Source organism: Thalassophryne amazonica, chromosome 12 (assembly GCF_902500255.1).
Source record: "Thalassophryne amazonica chromosome 12, fThaAma1.1, whole genome shotgun sequence".
Classification (NCBI taxonomy): domain Eukaryota; kingdom Metazoa; phylum Chordata; class Actinopteri; order Batrachoidiformes; family Batrachoididae; genus Thalassophryne; species Thalassophryne amazonica.
The window spans coordinates 43,846,124-43,863,718 of NC_047114.1; the positions used below are offsets into that span (position 1 = coordinate 43,846,124).

Consider the following 17,595-nt stretch of genomic DNA (forward strand, 5'->3'; position numbering starts at 1 on the left):
TAATGTCTTAACAAAACCAGTTTCTTTTGGCTTATCCCATTTTTGGGTCACCTTGTTGCTTTGGCCCACATTTTATGCCAGATGTCCTTCCTAATGCAGCTCTGTCAGGAGAATGGCATACAAGTGACCTTGAACCGGCAACCTTCTTGTTGGGAAGCAAGTGTCCTAACTTGCTGCTCCTTTATTACTTTTTGTGTTCACTATGGTTTGGAATTGGGTAACTTTTTGCGTTATGTTGGTAAAAAAAAAAAAATATTTTGTGTTTACATTGGCAGATTCTGTTTTAACAAAACATCTGATGATTAAATGCAACAAAACTGTTTGAAGAATTGTTACAACTCTGCTTCTCAGTGTACCTATTCTTTTTTTTTTCAGAGGGATTTTTAAACTTTTGGTGAAATTCCAGCTAGAACATCAAGACGATCCTTCATATACGGGTGTGCACACCTTCAAAACTGAAGACTTTTTTTTTTTTTCTTTTAACGATGGTAACATTGATCTATGACTAATTACACTTTCTTTTCATTGTTTGTGCTGTCCTCAGGACTGTCATTTCAAGAATTCTACCAGCGTTGTCGAGAAGCTTTCTTGGTGAACTCTGACCTCACGCTGAGGACTCAGCTGACAGAGTTCAGAGACCACAAGCTGATTCGGACTCGCAAGGTGAGTTCTGCTGCTGCTTCTTTTGGCTCCTCCCATTAGGGGTCGCCACAGCACATCAATCATTTCCATCTCACTCTATCTTCTGCATCTTCCTCTGTCACTCCAACCACCTGCATGTTCTCCCTTACCACATCCATAAACCACCTCTTTGGCCATTTTCTCCTCCTGCCTGGTGGCTCCATCCTCAGCATCCTTCTCCCTATATACCCTGGGTCCCTCCTCTGCACATGTCCAAACCAACTCAATCTCGCCTCTCTGACTTTGTCTCCAAACCGTCCCACCTGAGCTGTCCCTCTGGTATGTTCATTCCTAATCCTGTCCATTCTCATCACTCCCAAAGAATCGCAACATCTTCAGCTCTGCCTCCTTTTTGTTAGGGCTACCGCCTATAAGCTATACAACATAGCTGGTCTCACTACGGTCTTGTAAACTTTACCCTTCACTCTTGCTGATATTCTTGGGTCACAAATCACTCCTGCCACCTTTCTCCACCCACTCCACCCTGCCTGCACTCTCTTCTTCACCTCTCTAAAACACTCTCCATTACTTTGGACAGCTGACTCCAAGTATTTAGGTTGAGTTGTGCTTGTTGTAAGTCTGCAGACTCTATGGTCACTAATACGTTTGTTCTGATGACCTTCCAGGGTGCAGACGGGGTGGAGTACTTAATGGTTCCTGTTGACACAAACACCTTAGTAGATTTCCTGGAGAAGGAGGGAAATGAGTGACAAGGCTGCAGACTGTTGCTAAATACAGCATGTGACTCCAGATCAGAGTCTGCTCCTGTTTCAAAGACATCACACAGACCTTTACAGGTAGTTGGATCATAAAGGCACCATCATGTTTGATACTTTCAAAGACTGCCCTTTGCTACTTTCAAAGACTGCCCTTGTTAGTGATTTAAATTAGAATATTGGTGAAATTGAGCTACTAAATACCCCTTTGCTGCACTGTGACGTTAACATTTTTTATGTGGTGGTGTCCCAGCAATTGTAATAAAAAAATATATATCAAGTGAGAAGCTCATGGACTGCAGTTTTTAAGCTCTTTAATTATAAAAACACATTTACTGGTATATCATTAAGCAAAACTACAATTACAGCAATGAAATGCAAGTACACATCCATAATTAATTTCTTTAACATTGTCATGCCTTTTTGGTAAGCTAATATTTGTCAGTAGCCAAAAATAACTGAAATGGAAAGCAACAGCCACTAGCAGAGAGGGTGCCTTGTGCTCTCCCTCATTCTCTTTCTCTCGACCCACTAATTGAGTCTCACACAGAGGCATGGGTCCAGATACGGACTTTGTGACACGTCAGTTTGAAAAACTGCTGCTGACCTAAACTGTGGCTGCTGCAGAACTTCATATGAATGTTGGATGTATAAAAATATGAAAATCACGGCCATATTTATGTGTGAACAAAATGTAAAAACCAGTTTTGAACAATATGACCTTTTCAATGAAAGGATAAGGAAGAGGAACAACATGGACCGGTTTCCAAACATCAAGAAATTTGGTGTGTTTGTGGTACAATGAGTGCATGTTGAGAAATGGCTCAGTGATGGTTTTCAGTTGGTTTCATTATTTTCAGTGAACCTGAGAGATCCAGAGTCTAATGTAGAAATCTCGAGTCTGTTCCGCGTAGCTTCATACACAACTTGAAGCTCATCTTCATCCAAATCCTTCAGCAGCAACAACACTGCGTCGAGTGTGTGTCTCTGAAAATGTCAATAAAGGTGATTATTTCTAAAAGCATTAAAACTGCTTTGTGTTTCTGGAGTATTTTACAAAAAGCAGAGCCTACCTTCTTCACAGCCGGTTTGTTTTCCTTGGTTGATGGAGAAGAGGAAATGGAGGGAAACTTGTCTCTGGAGAGTGGTTTCATCCCCAACTCTTCCCTAATTTTACTACAGAGAGGGGGCGGTAAATATGTGTAGATCTTAAAGTGTCTGTAATCACTGTCACAATAGCAGAGGTGTTTTCTGTGAGCAGATGTCAGTCCATGAGGCTTACTTGGTCTCCTCCATGTTATAATTGAGTGGGTCATTCTCTGCCTCTGAATCTGGAAGCCCATTATTAGAAAGCTGGTTCTGGGCATCACCAGATGGCGTTGTGATCTCCTCCCCCTCCAGCACAGCTCGTGCAACTTCATCCTCTGTCACGGCTGCACACACACAGTCACTGCACACACATTCTACATGACTCATTGCAGATGCAACAACAGTGCTGCAGACTCACACTGGTTGTCCAGCTTTTGGAGGCGCGGCAGACAGCGCAGAACGGTCATCCGGTATTGGCTGTGATCCATCCCACAACAGGGGTTTTCAGCCAACCAGAGCACTCTTAAGCGTATCAAGGGGCGCAGGTGGCAGAGCTCAGAGAGTGAAGGAATCATGTTCTTTCTCAGGAAGAGCTCACGCAGACACAAGCAGCTAGCCAGAGAAGTGAGGGATGAGATATAGTTGGCACTACACACACAAACAAATAAATCACCATGATGCATTTGACTCAAACCATTCTGTGTCTGTGCCAGACCGGGTGGAGTTAAACCAACCTGAGTGTCAACACCTCAATATTGGGCATCTGAGAGAAGATAGAAATCTGTGAAGAAAGGGAGTTACATCTCAAATATCACCAGCAGTTGGGACAAAAAATTTGGACACCCTCAAAGGATTTGATTGTCTTCCAGCACATACAGAAGCTTCAAGTTTTTCATTGTATTTACATCCAACTTGGGTGAACTGCGAAGGAGCAACAAGACATTATAGGGTTCTGCCTTTTCTTAAGGGATCCAGTGTAATTTGCCAACTGACTGTAAAGACCTGGATCCAATTGAATATGCATTTCATGTCAGGTCTGGGAGCACGTGGTGCTGCTGCACACTGCGATATCTGCCACATTAAAGGACTGTCCTGGATGGTGACTACCCAAGCAGACCAGCCATCTATCTGCTATAACCAGGTGATACATGGGCTTCTCCTTGGCCTTTTTCACTTTCTGGGGTCAACACTCAGCCATCTATAAGTGTGGCATGTGGCTGTAGGCTTGTGGCCAATAGCCCAGAACAATGCAAGTAGTGCACCTCAGCGTATCCAGTATTCATATGACACAGCCATTCCAACAATACCAAAAGGGTCCACCAGAGAGAGACCTTGAACCAAAGACATCCAGCTGTCTTGGGTCACTGGTTAGTGTCGCAACCACAAAATAAGATCAGAAGCCCCAAAACCCCGAAAACTCAGACCTTTTTTTTTTTTTTTGCGATGTCTGCACCACTTCAATGGCACAGTTAAAACACAATCATATATCAGTAGCAGATGGAAGATGTCTAGACTGCCTCCGTTCCATACAGCACTCGCAGCACCCATATAGTATAGACTGGCTATGATAGCCAGCAACTTAAAAGGGATCCCATGAATTTTCAGGACGTCATAAAAACCAGGCCAAATCAAATGTTTGAAAATCAACACAGGCTACACAGAAGCTGTACTGATATTCACACTTGTGTTCAGTACCATCACTTGCCATGACTGGTCGAGGTAATGTCACTGCCAAGATAAATTAATCTTTCAACTGGAAATTGTTTTGACTTTGATCCTGATGAAATGACCCCTTGTTTTATCACACAAGAGTGGAACGTACACTCAACAAAAATATAAATGCAACACTTTTGGTTTTGCTCCCATTTTGTATGAGATGAACTCAAAGATCTAAAACTTTTTCCACATACACAATATCACCATTTCCCTCAAATATTGTTCACAAACCAGTCTAAATCTGTGATAGTGAGCACTTCTCCTTTGCTGAGATAATCCATCCCACCTCACAGGTGTGCAATATCAAGATGCTGATTAGACACCATGATTAGTGCACAGGTGTGCCTTAGACTGTCCACAATAAAAGGCCACTCTGAAAGGCGCAGTTTTATCACACAGCACAATGCCACAGATGTCGCAAGATTTGAGGGAGCGTGCAATTGACATGCTGACAGCAGGAATGTCAACCAGAGCTGTTGCTCGTGTATTGAATGTTCATTTCTCTACCATAAGCCGTCTCCAAAGGCGTTTCAGAGAATTTGGCAGTACATCCAACCAGCCTCACAACCGCAGACCACGTGTAACCACACCAGCCCAGGACCTTCACATCCAGCATGTTCACCTCTAAGATCGTCTGAGACCAGCCACTCGGACAGCTGCTGAAACAATCGGTTTGCATAACCAAAGAATTTCTGCACAATCTGTCAGAAACTGTCTCAAGGAAGCTCATCTGCATGCTCATCGTCCTCATCGGGGTCTCGACCTGACTCCAGTTCGTCGTCGTAACCGACTTGAGTGGGAAAATGCTCACATTCGCTGGTGTTTGGCACGTTGGAGAGGTGTTCTCTTCACGGATGAATCCCAGTTCACACTGTCCAGGGCAGATGGCAGACAGCGTGTGTGGCGTCATGTGGGTGAGCGGTTTTCTGATGTCAATGTTGTGGATCGAGTGGCCCATGGTGGGGTGGGGTTATGGTATGGGCAGGCATCTGTTATGGATGAAGAAAACAGGTGCATTTTATTGAGATACCGTGACGAGATCCTGAGGCCCATTGTTGTGCCATACATCCAAGAACATCACCTCATGTTGCAGCAGGATAATGCACGGCCCCATGTTGCAAGGATCTGTACACAATTCTTGGAAGCTGACAATGTCCCAGTTCTTGCATGGCCGGCATACTCACCGGACATGTCACCCATTGAGCATGTTTGGGATGCTCTGGACCGGCGTATACGACAAGCGTGTACCAGTTCCTGCCAATATCCAGCAACTTCGCACAGCCATTGAAGAGGAGTGGACCAACATTCCACAGGCCACAATTGACATCCTGATCAACTCTATGCGAAGGAGATGTGTTGCACTGCATGAGGCAAATGGTGGTCACACCAGATACTGACTGGTATCCCCCCCCAATAAAACAAAACTGCACCTTTCTGAGTGGCCTTTTATTGTGGACAGTCTAAGGCACACCTGTGCACTAATCATCGTGTCTAATCAGCATCTTGATATGGCACACCTGTGAGGTGGGATGGATTATCTCAGCAAAGGAGAAGTGCTCACTATCACAGATTTAGACTGGTTTGTGAACAATATTTGAGGGAAATGGTGATATTGTGTATGTGGAAAAAGTTTTAGATCTTTGAGTTCATCTCATACAAAATGGGAGCAAAACCAAAAGTGTTGCTTTTATATTTTTGTTGAGTATAAAATTGTTCATTTGGAGCGCTCTTGCCAGAATATAGACGAGCAGTGGGTCACCCCTCCGAGTCTGGTCTGCTTGAGGGTTCTTCCTTGTTATCATTAGAGGGAGTTTTTCCTCACCATTGCCCCCCTGTCTGCTTTCTAAGTAGGGTTGGTAAGGTTAGACCTGTCTGAAGCACCTTGAGGCAGTATTGTTGTGATTTGGTGCTATATAAATAAAATGAATAGAAGAGAATCACAACTGATTACCAGTTTTTCAACTTCTAGTGACAATGCATTTGTTTTCAATATGTGGTAGATGGCTAAATGAAACTGTCTGCCATATACAGTATTCGTAGCTCTCAGTTCAGATAGTAAAAGAACAAGTTAAATTAGTGAAATCTAAATTCAGTAAGATTTTAATTTAACCTTTATTTAACCACATTAGTCCCATTGAGACCTAGACCTCTTTTGCAAAGGAGCCTTGGAAAATTATAAAGTTTCCACTTCACCTAACCTGCAGAATCTGAAAGGAAACCCACGCAAACACAGGGAGAACATGCAAACTCCACACAGAAAGGCCACAGGTGGGAATCCAACCCATGACCTTCTTCCTGTGAGGCAAACCATCATACTGCTCAAGATTTGATTTAAATACTCACATCAGTCAAGTTGTATCCCCTGCAGAAAATAAAGCACAAACATTAACGACAAAACCATGTCTTGGAAACAAGTTGTACTCTTGTCAGTTGCTTTAAAAAATGAATAAATAAAAAATAATAGGCAACTAATTACCAGCAGTTTAGTTTCTTCACACTTTCCAAGTCCGAGGCCCTGGCTTTGGCCAGAACTAGCTTCCGTGTCAATTTCATAATGTTTCACGAAGCTCGGCACCTTTTGATTATTTATTTACAGGTAACATGTAATTCACTTTATCCTGTCAAACAGCAGCGGCCGTTAAGACACATTTTAACTCTGGGCCGCGTTTTGGACACCAGAACGCAGCTCCATTCGCTTAACTTTAGCCTATATATAAATATGTATACAATGCATGAACCGCTTTGACGCCACGTCTGAAATATCGCACTATCATCACGGGCGGATTAAAAAAAATAAATAAAAAACATTGGCGGATGTTTTGTTTTGTCATTATGCCTACACCCCGGAAGCTGTCCTTCCGCGAAAAAGGAACTGGGTTGAACTTTCACGAATGGTCTCTATGGTTCCACCCTATGCAGTCTGTGGTTCCACCTTAAAAAGTACCAAAACGCCTGTCAACCTTTTCCTGAAATGTTGGGCAATAAGTAAATAAATAAATAAATAAAAATGATAATAATAATAAATCCTGCGTGGATTTTCTGAGATAAAGTGGAACGAAAAGAAGCTAGAGGGGACACTTCGTGTGATGTACCTACTGTCAGGAATACAATATTTTAGAATGTTTGCTACAAATTTTTATTTATTTATTTATTTTTAAGAAAAGGTTTTCTCTACGGGGCTTTGTATGTTGTACTATTTGTTTACATTTTTAAAATATATGTAAACAGCTATTTGCTTTTGTATTATTAGCAGTATATGGTAAAATCGGGGCAACACAAAAAGTTTAAAAACAAATAACTAAAGGAAAATAAAAAATACTTGCTTTCATTGCGGACCAGAGGAATTATTGCAATAAGAAAACTCAAAGTCCCACAATGCAACGCAAACAAATTTGTAAATTGCGCCTGCGCAGTGGCCAAGTTCTCTTTGGATTTACGTCTTCCGTGAGACGATGGTGAGCTTTGAAAGTGTCCAAAAGAATCTGCAATAATCTGTGTATTGCTTCGTTGTAAACGAAGTAATCATGCATCTCCAGGCCGTTAGGAGTCTTCGAATGTCAGATTCGTACCTCATTTATTTGATTCCGTGATTAAAACAATGACGATGGCGTTGTTTCCATGTCTCCCCTTAAGACAAATAAGGCTCGCCGCACAAGCTAGTCATGTTGGCTTAATGTCGACTGTTAAATTTCATTTTGAGCGTCAGTGCAACGGATATGCTTTTGTACGATATGAAGTGGAGTTTTAACAGAGTTTGTCTTCTTTAAAGCCCTCTGTAGTTTGGTTTTAGGCTTAGCTTTCGGAGAGCTTGATATGTTGGGAGGCTTACGCTAATAAAGTAGCATGAACGCTTCACTGTAGTTCTCATAAGATTTTGAAGTGTTTAGTTATGTGTTTAACTACATCATCCTTCCAGGAGTTTAACGCTGAACACCGCTGAAGATCCACCTTAGTTAGTTATTCTCCGATTTAGCAACATAACTAGATAAATGGCAAACGTCAATCCAGCGGCGTCGCATCTTCGCAAACGTGTTTTGTTTTCACAGTGTGCTGCGATTTTTGACGTAAAAGTCGGCCCGCTACAATTTCCAGAAAAGACGAGCCATGCAGCCAGAGCAAACTCGTTTATGGAGTGATTCACCCAAAATAGCTGGTTTGAAAAAGGGGGAAAATAGTTCATTTGGGAAGGATAGTATTATTGTTATTATTGTTAAGGCCCTTCAGGTTAAGCGATCATGCTACACAAACCACAAAGATTACAATTCTAGCAAACCGGAAACTTCTTCACATCTCTTGCACAAAATTGTACTCAAGATGTGATATTTAAAATACATGTATTGGGTTCTGAACATCGGAGCTAATTACACAACTAGGGGCATGTATTGATGTTTTGCATTGTTTGTCCATACTGTCTGCAGGCCAAGCGCACAAAGAAAGTGGGGATTGTTGGTAAATATGGCACGCGTTATGGTGCGTCACTGAGGAAGATGGTGAAAAAAATTGAAATCTCCCAACATGCAAAATACACCTGTTCTTTCTGTGGCAAGGTAAGCAAGATCATGGAGTTGCTGTATGATGTTTGACTGCCACTGCACGCAGAATAGACCTTAGCCGTACCTCTCATGTGGACCTGCTTCAGGACAAAAATACTGCCGTAATGTATTTTTATTGATGACTGATTCACAGTTACCCAATAGTAAACAATGAAACATCAAAAATACATTTGTTTTGGTGACTTTCTGAACTAGGGCTTATTTTTTTATTTTTTTTTTAACACATAAGATGGTGGAAAGTTCTAGAACTTGGGGGGTGGGGGGGGGAACTGACTGAATTAACTTTTGAAAATAATTTTGAACCTGGTAGTTTGTTTTTTGTGAAATAATTTTGTTTCTGTGTGCAAAGTAAAATAATTTAAGCATTCAGAACAAAACTAGGATGTTTAGGAATGCTGTATTAAATTCCTTGTTCTGTTAAAAAATCACTTGGGAAAACTTTAAAGAAAATGTTAAATTTCATGAAGGGCTAATAATTTTGTCATCATCTGTAAATATAATGTAACAAAAATGTGTCCCAGAATTTTTATGAGTTGTATTTCCATAACATTGGCAGGCAGGGGTGGTGGCCAAGCAGTAAAGTGTGCTCCAGTTCAAACCCCACCCCTGTCCATTCTCCATGTAATGTGGGGTTGAGTTAGGAAGGGCATCCGGTGTAAAACCTGTGCCAAATCAGCATGCAGATCGACCTCAGATCGTCTGTGGTGACCCTGAAATAAACAAGGGAGAAGCTGATGGGACTTAACAATTCTATAACATTAGCAGATAGACTTTGGACCGTCACACTGATCTGGATCGAACTGCACTTAAGCAGTTAAGGGGAACATTCTTCTATTCTGTGACACACTGTTGCTACAGCCTATGCATGCATAAATACAAATTAACTGATAAAACAATTATTTAAAAAGGGAGAGATGCAAAAAAAAAAGGAAAAATCAAAGGATAAAAGTGAACTTAATGTGTTTTCTATTCTGGGAGTGACTTTTCTCCAAAATACCGGGATAAAGGCCCTGTCATACCGCAACAATTTAGCCAGTGTATGCCAACTGTATTAAAAACCGCTGGCGTACATCTAATATCTTACATTTTGTGTGAGTCAAGAGCACATTGAAGCTCACTGATATACGCCGTAATACGCTGATCACCTCGAAAAATTTTGGGCATGCTGAAAATTTTCAACACATGCCAACGTATGACTCATACGTCCCGCACATGTGTGACATAAGTTGTAGGTAAGTTATGCGATTGTTAACATATTTCTTGTAATTTACTCAAGTCAATACGTCCATTAATGCTGTCCACTGATTGGATGAAAGCTGCAGTCCTCGTGCAAAGAGACTGTTTCATTCACACAACGGAGTAAATATAAAGTCTTCCCTGTTCGTTTCAGTTGGATTCATCGTCACAGTCTGACAAACACGTATCCACATAAAGCGTCATGATTTTGGAAAATGACATCTGAAAATATTTTAATTCCTTGTTGTGGCTGAAGAAATGTAACATTTTAAAGCAAGTACCTCTGTGGTTTTTCTGCTCCAGGTGCGTTTCTCAGAGGCTACTGGTGTCGCTGTCTGATTAGTTCTCCCATCTGACGAGTCAGATGGCGAGAACTGATCAAAGCACCCTGTCTGATCAGTCATACAGGGGAACCATTCAAAGCACCCGTCGGTCTGATCAGTTCCCCATCTGATCAGTCAGACGGTCTGATCGGTTCCTCCGTGTGATTGATCAGATGGGGGAACCGATCAGAATGCCTGACTGATTGCTTCGGTCGCTGTGTGACTGCAACGGGTGCTTGAAAAGTTTACAGTCACAGCACTTCATTCATCCGTGGCAGCGTTTACCACAGTCATCAGTCGACTCATCAGCATTCTGCTCACGATAAAACTATCCACCATTATAAAAATAAAATAAGGTTAAATTACTCTTGTTTCTGACCTGCACCACACCGTGCAGTACCGACCAGAACCGCTTGGTGGAAACGGGGTATATGCTGGCTAATCATCAAGGTGTGAACGCTTCAATAATTTGTTTGCCGTATGCCAGCGTTTATACCTTGAGCAGCATATGCGGGCTGAATCGTCAAGGTGTGACAGGGCCTTAAGCATGCACACTGGAGACACAGTTAAGGTGTATAGTCTTGCCTGCTCACATTAATTTTCATTTTGTGAGCTTGCTCTCAGTTGTTTAGTTTTTAAGTGTAATGCCATACAACTAAGTTGTCATTGCTTTTTGACTGTTGCTTTGATTTCTGGACCTGGTTGTTTTATGGAAATCAGGTTTGACCTAAATTAGGGGATATTATTGATGTGAATTATGGACCGTTAATTGAAGGAACAGCAAAAGACTTGAATCGGTGGATGTTGTGGATCATTATCTGTAATTGGTAGAATCAACACTTTGAAAATGAATGTTTTACTCAACTTTTTTTATATGTTTCAGAATTTGTCATTGCCATCAGGGTTTGTCTTTAGAATAAAAAAAATGTTTGCCATTCATTTTGGAATAACAGGAAGGCTGGGCTGCTTTCCTGTACACTGCCTTTTTATTGGGGGGCGGGGGGGGTCAACTGCCTGGACTTTGCTGTATTACATGCTCCGCTTCTCTGAGAGAGACCCTCCTTCTCCCCGAAATGTATAAAGTATGTTCAGGATCTTTATCAGACTGATTCAGACATAATGATGTCATTTGGAGAATTGAGAAGTAGGTATAAATTGAATAGCAAACATTTCTATAAATATCTTCAAATTTTTATAAATGCAAAATGGGAACAGAGGCCAAGGGAACCTCCCCAAATGCAAATTGAAGAGAAGGTGTTATTTATATTTCTTTTTCTCTTTCCTTATTTTCTTTGTATAAAAGTTTGAAAATGAAATAAAAAAACTGTGTAAAACTGTGTAAAAAAAAAAAAGAAAAAAAAAAAGCACAGTTAAATTTGTCATCTGTTGACCGATTCTACCCACAAACTTTACCTGACTTTATCTGGTTTGCTGTGTCAAAGCAGATGTCAGACCCATTTTATTTTGAACTGAAGAGATCATGTTACATGTTTCACTGAGTGAAAACTATTTATTCATTAAGAAATTAATTACCATTTATGGATCAAATTCGCTTTTGCTGATTTTGTACTTGCAGACCAAGATGAAGAGGAGAGCTGTGGGCATCTGGCACTGTGGGTCGTGCAAGAAGACTGTAGCTGGAGGAGCCTGGACCTACAAGTAAGTGTGTGTGTGTGTGTGCGCCTGCGCATGCATGCGTGCAAACTTTGCAGTTAAGGATGAGTATCATTTAAGATTTTTGCGGAGCTGCTTATCGGCCCCTTAATTTAATGGTGTTATCGGTATCTTTTGGAGGGGGAAAAACAAATCTACTTAAGAAGGCTTTATTTTTTGTACACCACATAATGGTCAAGCAGAGCCACACTTTCTGAGCATTTTAATCCCCTCCACCATCATCTGTTCTGTGTGGATGCTTGAGAGACTGGCTGATCATTCGGTTTTGTTTTTACCCAAGTCCAAAATATGACCATGGGGTATTGCAAAGGCCCTGCATCCATCATTCCTATTACTGCCAGGGTCTTCAAATTCACAGGGAGCATTCTTGGGGCACAGACCTTGGACAAGTTCAAAGATGGGTGACCTTGACCTATTTGAAGAGGTCAAATGGTCACATTCTGTTTCTTATTTTTATGCTCATATGGCTGAGGGTATTTTAGCATTGTGTTATGTTTAATGTTTGAAAGGATAAAAACAAAAAAACATTGATCAGCCATTCTTGAAAACCTCAAAAATACTTGGATTTTAATGTTATGTTTTCAAGGTTTAAGAAGAGCTTGAATTCTGGATAAAATCATTGAATGCTTCAAATTGTAATGTAATTGTAAGTTTATATTTACTCTGTTACATCCATCTTGTGGAATATAAAGTGGGAGTTTTTCAGGACTTTCCAGAAATCTGGGTTTGTACTTCGTGGTGAACGTTTCTGATTTATTTTGTTTTTCTGGCCCGCGTCAGATTTAGTCTGTTCTGATTTCATGACGTTTGTATTTGTAAAATTGTTTTGAAACGTCTCTCGTGAGATGCCACAGTGGATATTAACTCTCACATTTTCACTTCCTGATCGCAAAGTGTAGGATAAATATAACGTGTTGCCGCTCGTCCACACAGTGGCAAATGAGAGACGTGACTAACGGATTTTACCATGAACTCTGCACCGTGTTGAAACTACAAAGAAATAGATGGAAACATTGTTCACTTGCAGGGAGACTATTTAAAGTTCATCAGGAATAAATTCAAACGGGTGTGGTTTGAGCAAAACGGACCAACAAAAAAGCTAGTACTCCCAGTAAATCTTTGATCTTAAGATATAGTGCATCTGGAAAGTAATCACAGTGCTTGACATTTTATGTTTACAGCCTTATTCCAAAATGGAGTAAATTCATTTTTTTTTCCTCAAAATTCTACTCTCAACACCCCATAATGATATGAAAAGGTTTTTTTGCAAATTTATTAAAAATAAAAAACTAAGAAAGCACATGTACATAAGTATTCACAGCCTTTTCGCTATTTTGTTGCTGTGCTTTTGGCAGTAATTACAGCCTTGAGTCTTCTTGAATATGATGCCACAAGCTTGGTGCACCTTCTTTGGGCAGGTTTGCTCATTCCTCTTTGCAGCACCTCTCAAGCTCCATCGGGTTGGATGTGGAGTGTTGGTACTAGGGTTGAGCCGGATAAAGCATTTTTGACGAGCACGAGCATGATCCGAATAAAACTCATCAATGTCTGTGCTCGTGCTGAAGGAAAATCCTGATTGGCTAACTAACTGTCTTCACGCTCTGTGATTGGCCAGTCACTCACAGCGCCCACCCCTCCGTACACAGACACGTTTCACTGCAGCTTCTCACACACACACACACACAGGAACTGATCTCTCTCTGTGCTTGGCTAGATTCTACCTCATGTTGTCGGTACTCTAAGTTTTCTTCAGCTCACCTCTTTTTCAGTTTGTCTGATATTTTAATTTACTTGTGAACTTGTTTCGTATCATACGTGGTGCTTTTGACAAGACAGAGCTGAAAACGGCTCGTGTCGCATTGGTCACTGCCTCCACTCCAGTCAGGTTTTTATTTATTTATTTATTTTAACCATTTGTCTGCTCTTTGTTTTGTTGGTGATATAAATTCAGTTGGAAAACTTTGCTCCTACTGCTTTTGAGAAGAATACAGTGAACAAGGCTGACATATTATTTCCCTGTTTGCCATCACTGGATGTTTGCATGAATCACCAAGTTCACACAGATCATTAAAAAATAAACAGTCTTACAGACCACTTAGACACATACACACAAAGTAGCCTATATTAACATTTCTATTGTATATGGCTGCATGAAGTATCTGACACTTTCTCACTGCAGTTCATAAAAATAAATTGGTCAGTCAAACAACCTCTCTCCCTCTCACACAGTCACTCAGTCACACACACACACACACACCTTAATCAATATTGTTTAACTTTGTGTGGGGAAAAAAATTCCAAGAATGTTAGGTAGTAAAAATAATTGAAAAAAAAAATATCACAGTTTGATCATAAAATAAAAAAAACAGTTGTGTTGAGTCTGACAACTCTTGTTCATGCATAGTCGTTCATAATTTCCTACTACATTGAATGTCAATTCTGAGGCTGTTCTGTTATTCATTTATACACTTAAGAATATTCATGTTCTGAGTTTATAAAAAAAAACTTGTTCTGTAAAATAGTTACTTTACTATTGTGGTCAAAAACATTGACTCTCAATTCTGAGGCTGTTCTGTAAATATTCATTCATACACTTAAGAATGTCCATGTTCTGAGTTTATAAAAAAACTTGTTCTGGAAATAGTTCTTTTGTGATCAAAAACATTGATTTCAATCTCAATTTTGAGGCTGTTCTGTAAATAGTTTTCAAATAAACAATAAATATAGCAACTTCTGATCATCCATCCATCCATTTTCTTCCGCTTTATCCGGAGTCGGGTCGCGGATCCGCCCAGGCCTCCCGATCCGCACACACCTCCCCCAGCAATGCCGGGGGGACCCCAAGGCTTCCCAAGCCAGCCAAGAGATGTAGTCCCTCCAGCGTGTCCTGGGTCTTCCCCGGGGCCTCCTCCTGATGGGACTTCTGATCAGTCCATATTAATTTCAGACTTAAAATAATGTACTGATTTAAGCCCCAGCCATTTTTGGGTTAAACCACACCCACTTCCGGTTTAGGCCCCGCCACACTACAGAAGAGTACAGATATGGATACAGATAATTTAGATGGTTGAACAGATACAGATAGTGGTGTACTCGCTCATCCCTAGTTGGTGCACAGCCATTTTTAGATCCCTCCAGAGATGTTCAGTCAGATTCAGGTCTGGGCTCTGGCTGGGCCACTCAAGGACATTCACAGAGTTGTCCTAAAGCCATTCCTTTGATATCTTGGCTGGACTGTTGCGATGGTCTTTCATCTTATGGAGGTTTTGTTCTTGTACTTGCAAGTGTCGCAGTTAGCTTCATGTTGTATAAAACTGGCATCCAATAATAAACCACTGAAATTATCACAAGGTAGAGGGGCATCATGGAGTTGAAGGTGTAAAGGAGGTAACTGATGGGTTAAGGTTATGTTTATGCATCAACCTTGATGTTGCATAGTATAACTACCAATGAGTGCTGTACTATTAGACACTTGTGTTTTGCGTAGGGTCCCATATCAAAAACTGACTTTTTCTTTAATCCCTGGCCCAAGCAGAGGGTCACCCCTTTGAGTCTGGTCTGCTTAAGGTTTCTTCCTCAAATCATCAGAGGGAGTTTTTCCTCACGGCTGTCGCCTGTGTGCTTGTTCTGGGGGTTGATAAGGTCAGACCTTACGTGTGTGAAGCTCCTTGAGTCGGCTTTGTTGAAGTAAAATACTTTCCGGATGCACTTTATACACTCTGTCCCTTTCGCACACAGACCCATGTAAAAGTATTGTTCAGCTGTCTGTCTGCGTTGTTCATGTTTGTCCACAGTACACGGTCCATGTCTCTTAACTCAAACAGTTGGGAGTTGGTCCATGTCATGGCTCTGCTGTTGAGGTCCAACAACAATCGCCATCATCATGTGCCCTCACTTTCTCTCAGGCTGTTTGTGCTCACATTTACAAACAAATATGCGGCATTCCTCTGAGAATCACTGGCTCTGCATGTTAGCAGCTTAGGTTAGTATGGCGCAACACTGGCATAAACCACGAACAGAACCGGTTCCACGCTTTCGGGGGAGGCATACAATTTTTTTGTTCTCCTGGCCACATAAATGGAAAATCCCTCTTTTGATCTGTTTTTTGAAGCTGTGGCAGCTTCATTTTTTTGCAGTCTGTCAGTGAGGCACGTAAAATAAAAAAAAGGTCCACTTACACCCCCCCCAAATCACATCCGTGGGAAAACTGCAACTAATAAACACCATGACTGGTTTTGATGGACCCTCCCAAAACACTCCTGTTCACCATTTTGAACTGTTAAAAAAAAAAAAATGCACTTTTTCTTTTCACTCCAATACATCAGCCAGAGTGTCTCTGGGGGGTGGTTCGAAAAGTGACATCGAAAAATTAATATTTAGAAGGCTATTCAAATTTGAGTTTATCAGCAGCAGGATAAATCAGGCTGAATTCCCTATGTTTATGACTTAATATCGCTGGGGCTATGGCACTAAAAATAAAACACTATTCACCAATATTTTCATAATTTTTTTATTTATTTAGAGTAGTCTGTTCATTTGACATTTATCAGAAATGTGCACTGTAATCATGAGTCAAATCATCAATCAGTTTCAAAGTGATTTCAGCTTGAATATTAAAATGAACTGTTTGAATGTATTCTGGTGCTGTTACTGTGTGTGTGTGTGTGTGGGGGGGGGGGTGATGTGTGAAATGTTTCAATGTGAAGAAAAATCTGAATTTTGAGCCTCTTATTAAAATGCACTTTTTAAATTTTGTTCTTTACAGCACAACTTCTGCTGTCACAGTCAAGTCGGCAATCAGGAGACTGAAGGAGTTGAAGGACCAGTAAAGCAGTGCAACACTCACTGCTGGATTAGGGATGTCTATAATTTATCGGACCCTGGTGTAGCCTTAAGTTCCAAAAAATAAATCTGATTGGAGCTGATTGATTTCTATGTCTGTGTTATGATTTATGTTTGAAATTCAGACTTGTTTGGTGCTCCTACAGTCCTGCTAACTCTCTATCATTATAAACAATCACACTGTGAATTTATTTGAAAATATTATACGGAGACTTATAGATGCTGCCTAACTAGCAACAAAATCATTTTTGGTAGAGAGTATTACAGTCTGCCACTGTGTCGTCAGCTGGGCCCATCTCACCTTTTCTGTTTGTGCTGTGTTGATTTTGCTTTCAGCGCATCTGATTTAGCAAATCATGAGTTCGTTCCTGAGAAATGGACAACATGCAGAGCAGGAACATTAGAGTGCTACATTTGGGTGTGCACATGATGTGCAATTCTTCATTGTTGCTAAGCAGCACCATGACCTGCACAGTTCTGCTGCTGGTTGTTGTTTAATTGCTGTTGTGTTGGAAATTTAAATTGTATTTAGCTCCTCACTTAAATCATGGTGTGTATTTAGTTTGAAACTTGACTTTGTGAGATAATCTGTGTAGTGTGACCGGTCTGCTGAAGCAGCAGCACAGTGGGCTTCCACGGGGCCTCGGGTACGGGTATGCCTATACAGCCTACTGCTTTAACTGGATATATAGTTAATAAGGTTGAATGTAGGTATTTTGTTATTATTTTAGTAAGCATAAAACTGTCAGAAAGATGCCAGACGAC

General features: G+C 40.9%; 3 protein-coding genes across 4 annotated transcripts in view; 2 read left to right on the forward strand and 1 right to left on the reverse strand.

Annotated features, from left to right (window-relative positions):
* The window catches only part of orc2 (origin recognition complex, subunit 2), a 27,334-nt gene extending 25,886 nt beyond the window's left edge, over window positions 1-1,448 (forward strand). Inside the window, exons 15-17 of the mRNA XM_034183835.1 lie at window positions 376-437; window positions 545-663; window positions 1,308-1,448. Coding sequence (XP_034039726.1) covers window positions 376-437; window positions 545-663; window positions 1,308-1,391 — 265 coding nt within the window. The 3' untranslated portion in view covers window positions 1,392-1,448. The remainder of the gene's footprint in view (window positions 1-375; window positions 438-544; window positions 664-1,307) is intronic.
* The window catches only part of rpl37a (ribosomal protein L37a), a 20,228-nt gene extending 3,315 nt beyond the window's left edge, over window positions 1-16,913 (forward strand). Inside the window, exons 2-6 of the mRNA XM_034183844.1 lie at window positions 3,530-3,535; window positions 7,624-7,657; window positions 8,621-8,749; window positions 11,891-11,973; window positions 16,754-16,913. Of these exons, the coding sequence (XP_034039735.1) occupies window positions 3,530-3,535; window positions 7,624-7,657; window positions 8,621-8,749; window positions 11,891-11,973; window positions 16,754-16,817 (316 nt within the window). The 3' untranslated portion in view covers window positions 16,818-16,913. The remainder of the gene's footprint in view (window positions 1-3,529; window positions 3,536-7,623; window positions 7,658-8,620; window positions 8,750-11,890; window positions 11,974-16,753) is intronic.
* Window positions 2,099-6,966, reverse strand: cfap410 (cilia and flagella associated protein 410). 2 transcript variants are annotated; one of them, XM_034183841.1, is made up of 7 exons: window positions 6,679-6,966; window positions 6,546-6,564; window positions 3,221-3,267; window positions 2,905-3,134; window positions 2,680-2,830; window positions 2,471-2,573; window positions 2,099-2,384 (listed from the first exon to the last, which is right to left on the reverse strand). In XM_034183841.1, exons 1-7 carry the CDS (start codon window positions 6,753-6,755, stop codon window positions 2,235-2,237), a joined length of 777 nt encoding a protein of 258 aa, XP_034039732.1. In that variant the 5' UTR covers window positions 6,756-6,966; the 3' UTR covers window positions 2,099-2,234. The 2 variants fall into 2 exon arrangements, with proteins under 2 accessions (XP_034039732.1, XP_034039733.1); XM_034183842.1 differs by lacking the exon at window positions 6,546-6,564 and having other exon boundaries at window positions 3,221-3,249; window positions 6,679-6,964.
* Window positions 16,914-17,595: the final 682 nt, after the last annotated feature.

What these genes read in the sequence shown, in the direction of transcription:
- cfap410 (XM_034183841.1), bottom strand. Translation starts at nt 6,755, where the DNA reads ATGAAATTGACACGGAAGCTAGTTCTGGCCAAAGCCAGGGCCTCGGAC. An exon ending in ATTGAGGTGTTGACACTCAG is followed by an intron (nt 3,135 to 3,220) that starts GTTGGTTTAACT and finishes TTGTGTGTGTAG; the next exon opens with TGCCAACTATATCTCATCCC. An exon ending in CCAAAAGCTGGACAACCAGT is followed by an intron (nt 2,831 to 2,904) that starts GTGAGTCTGCAG and finishes GTGTGTGTGCAG; the next exon opens with CCGTGACAGAGGATGAAGTT.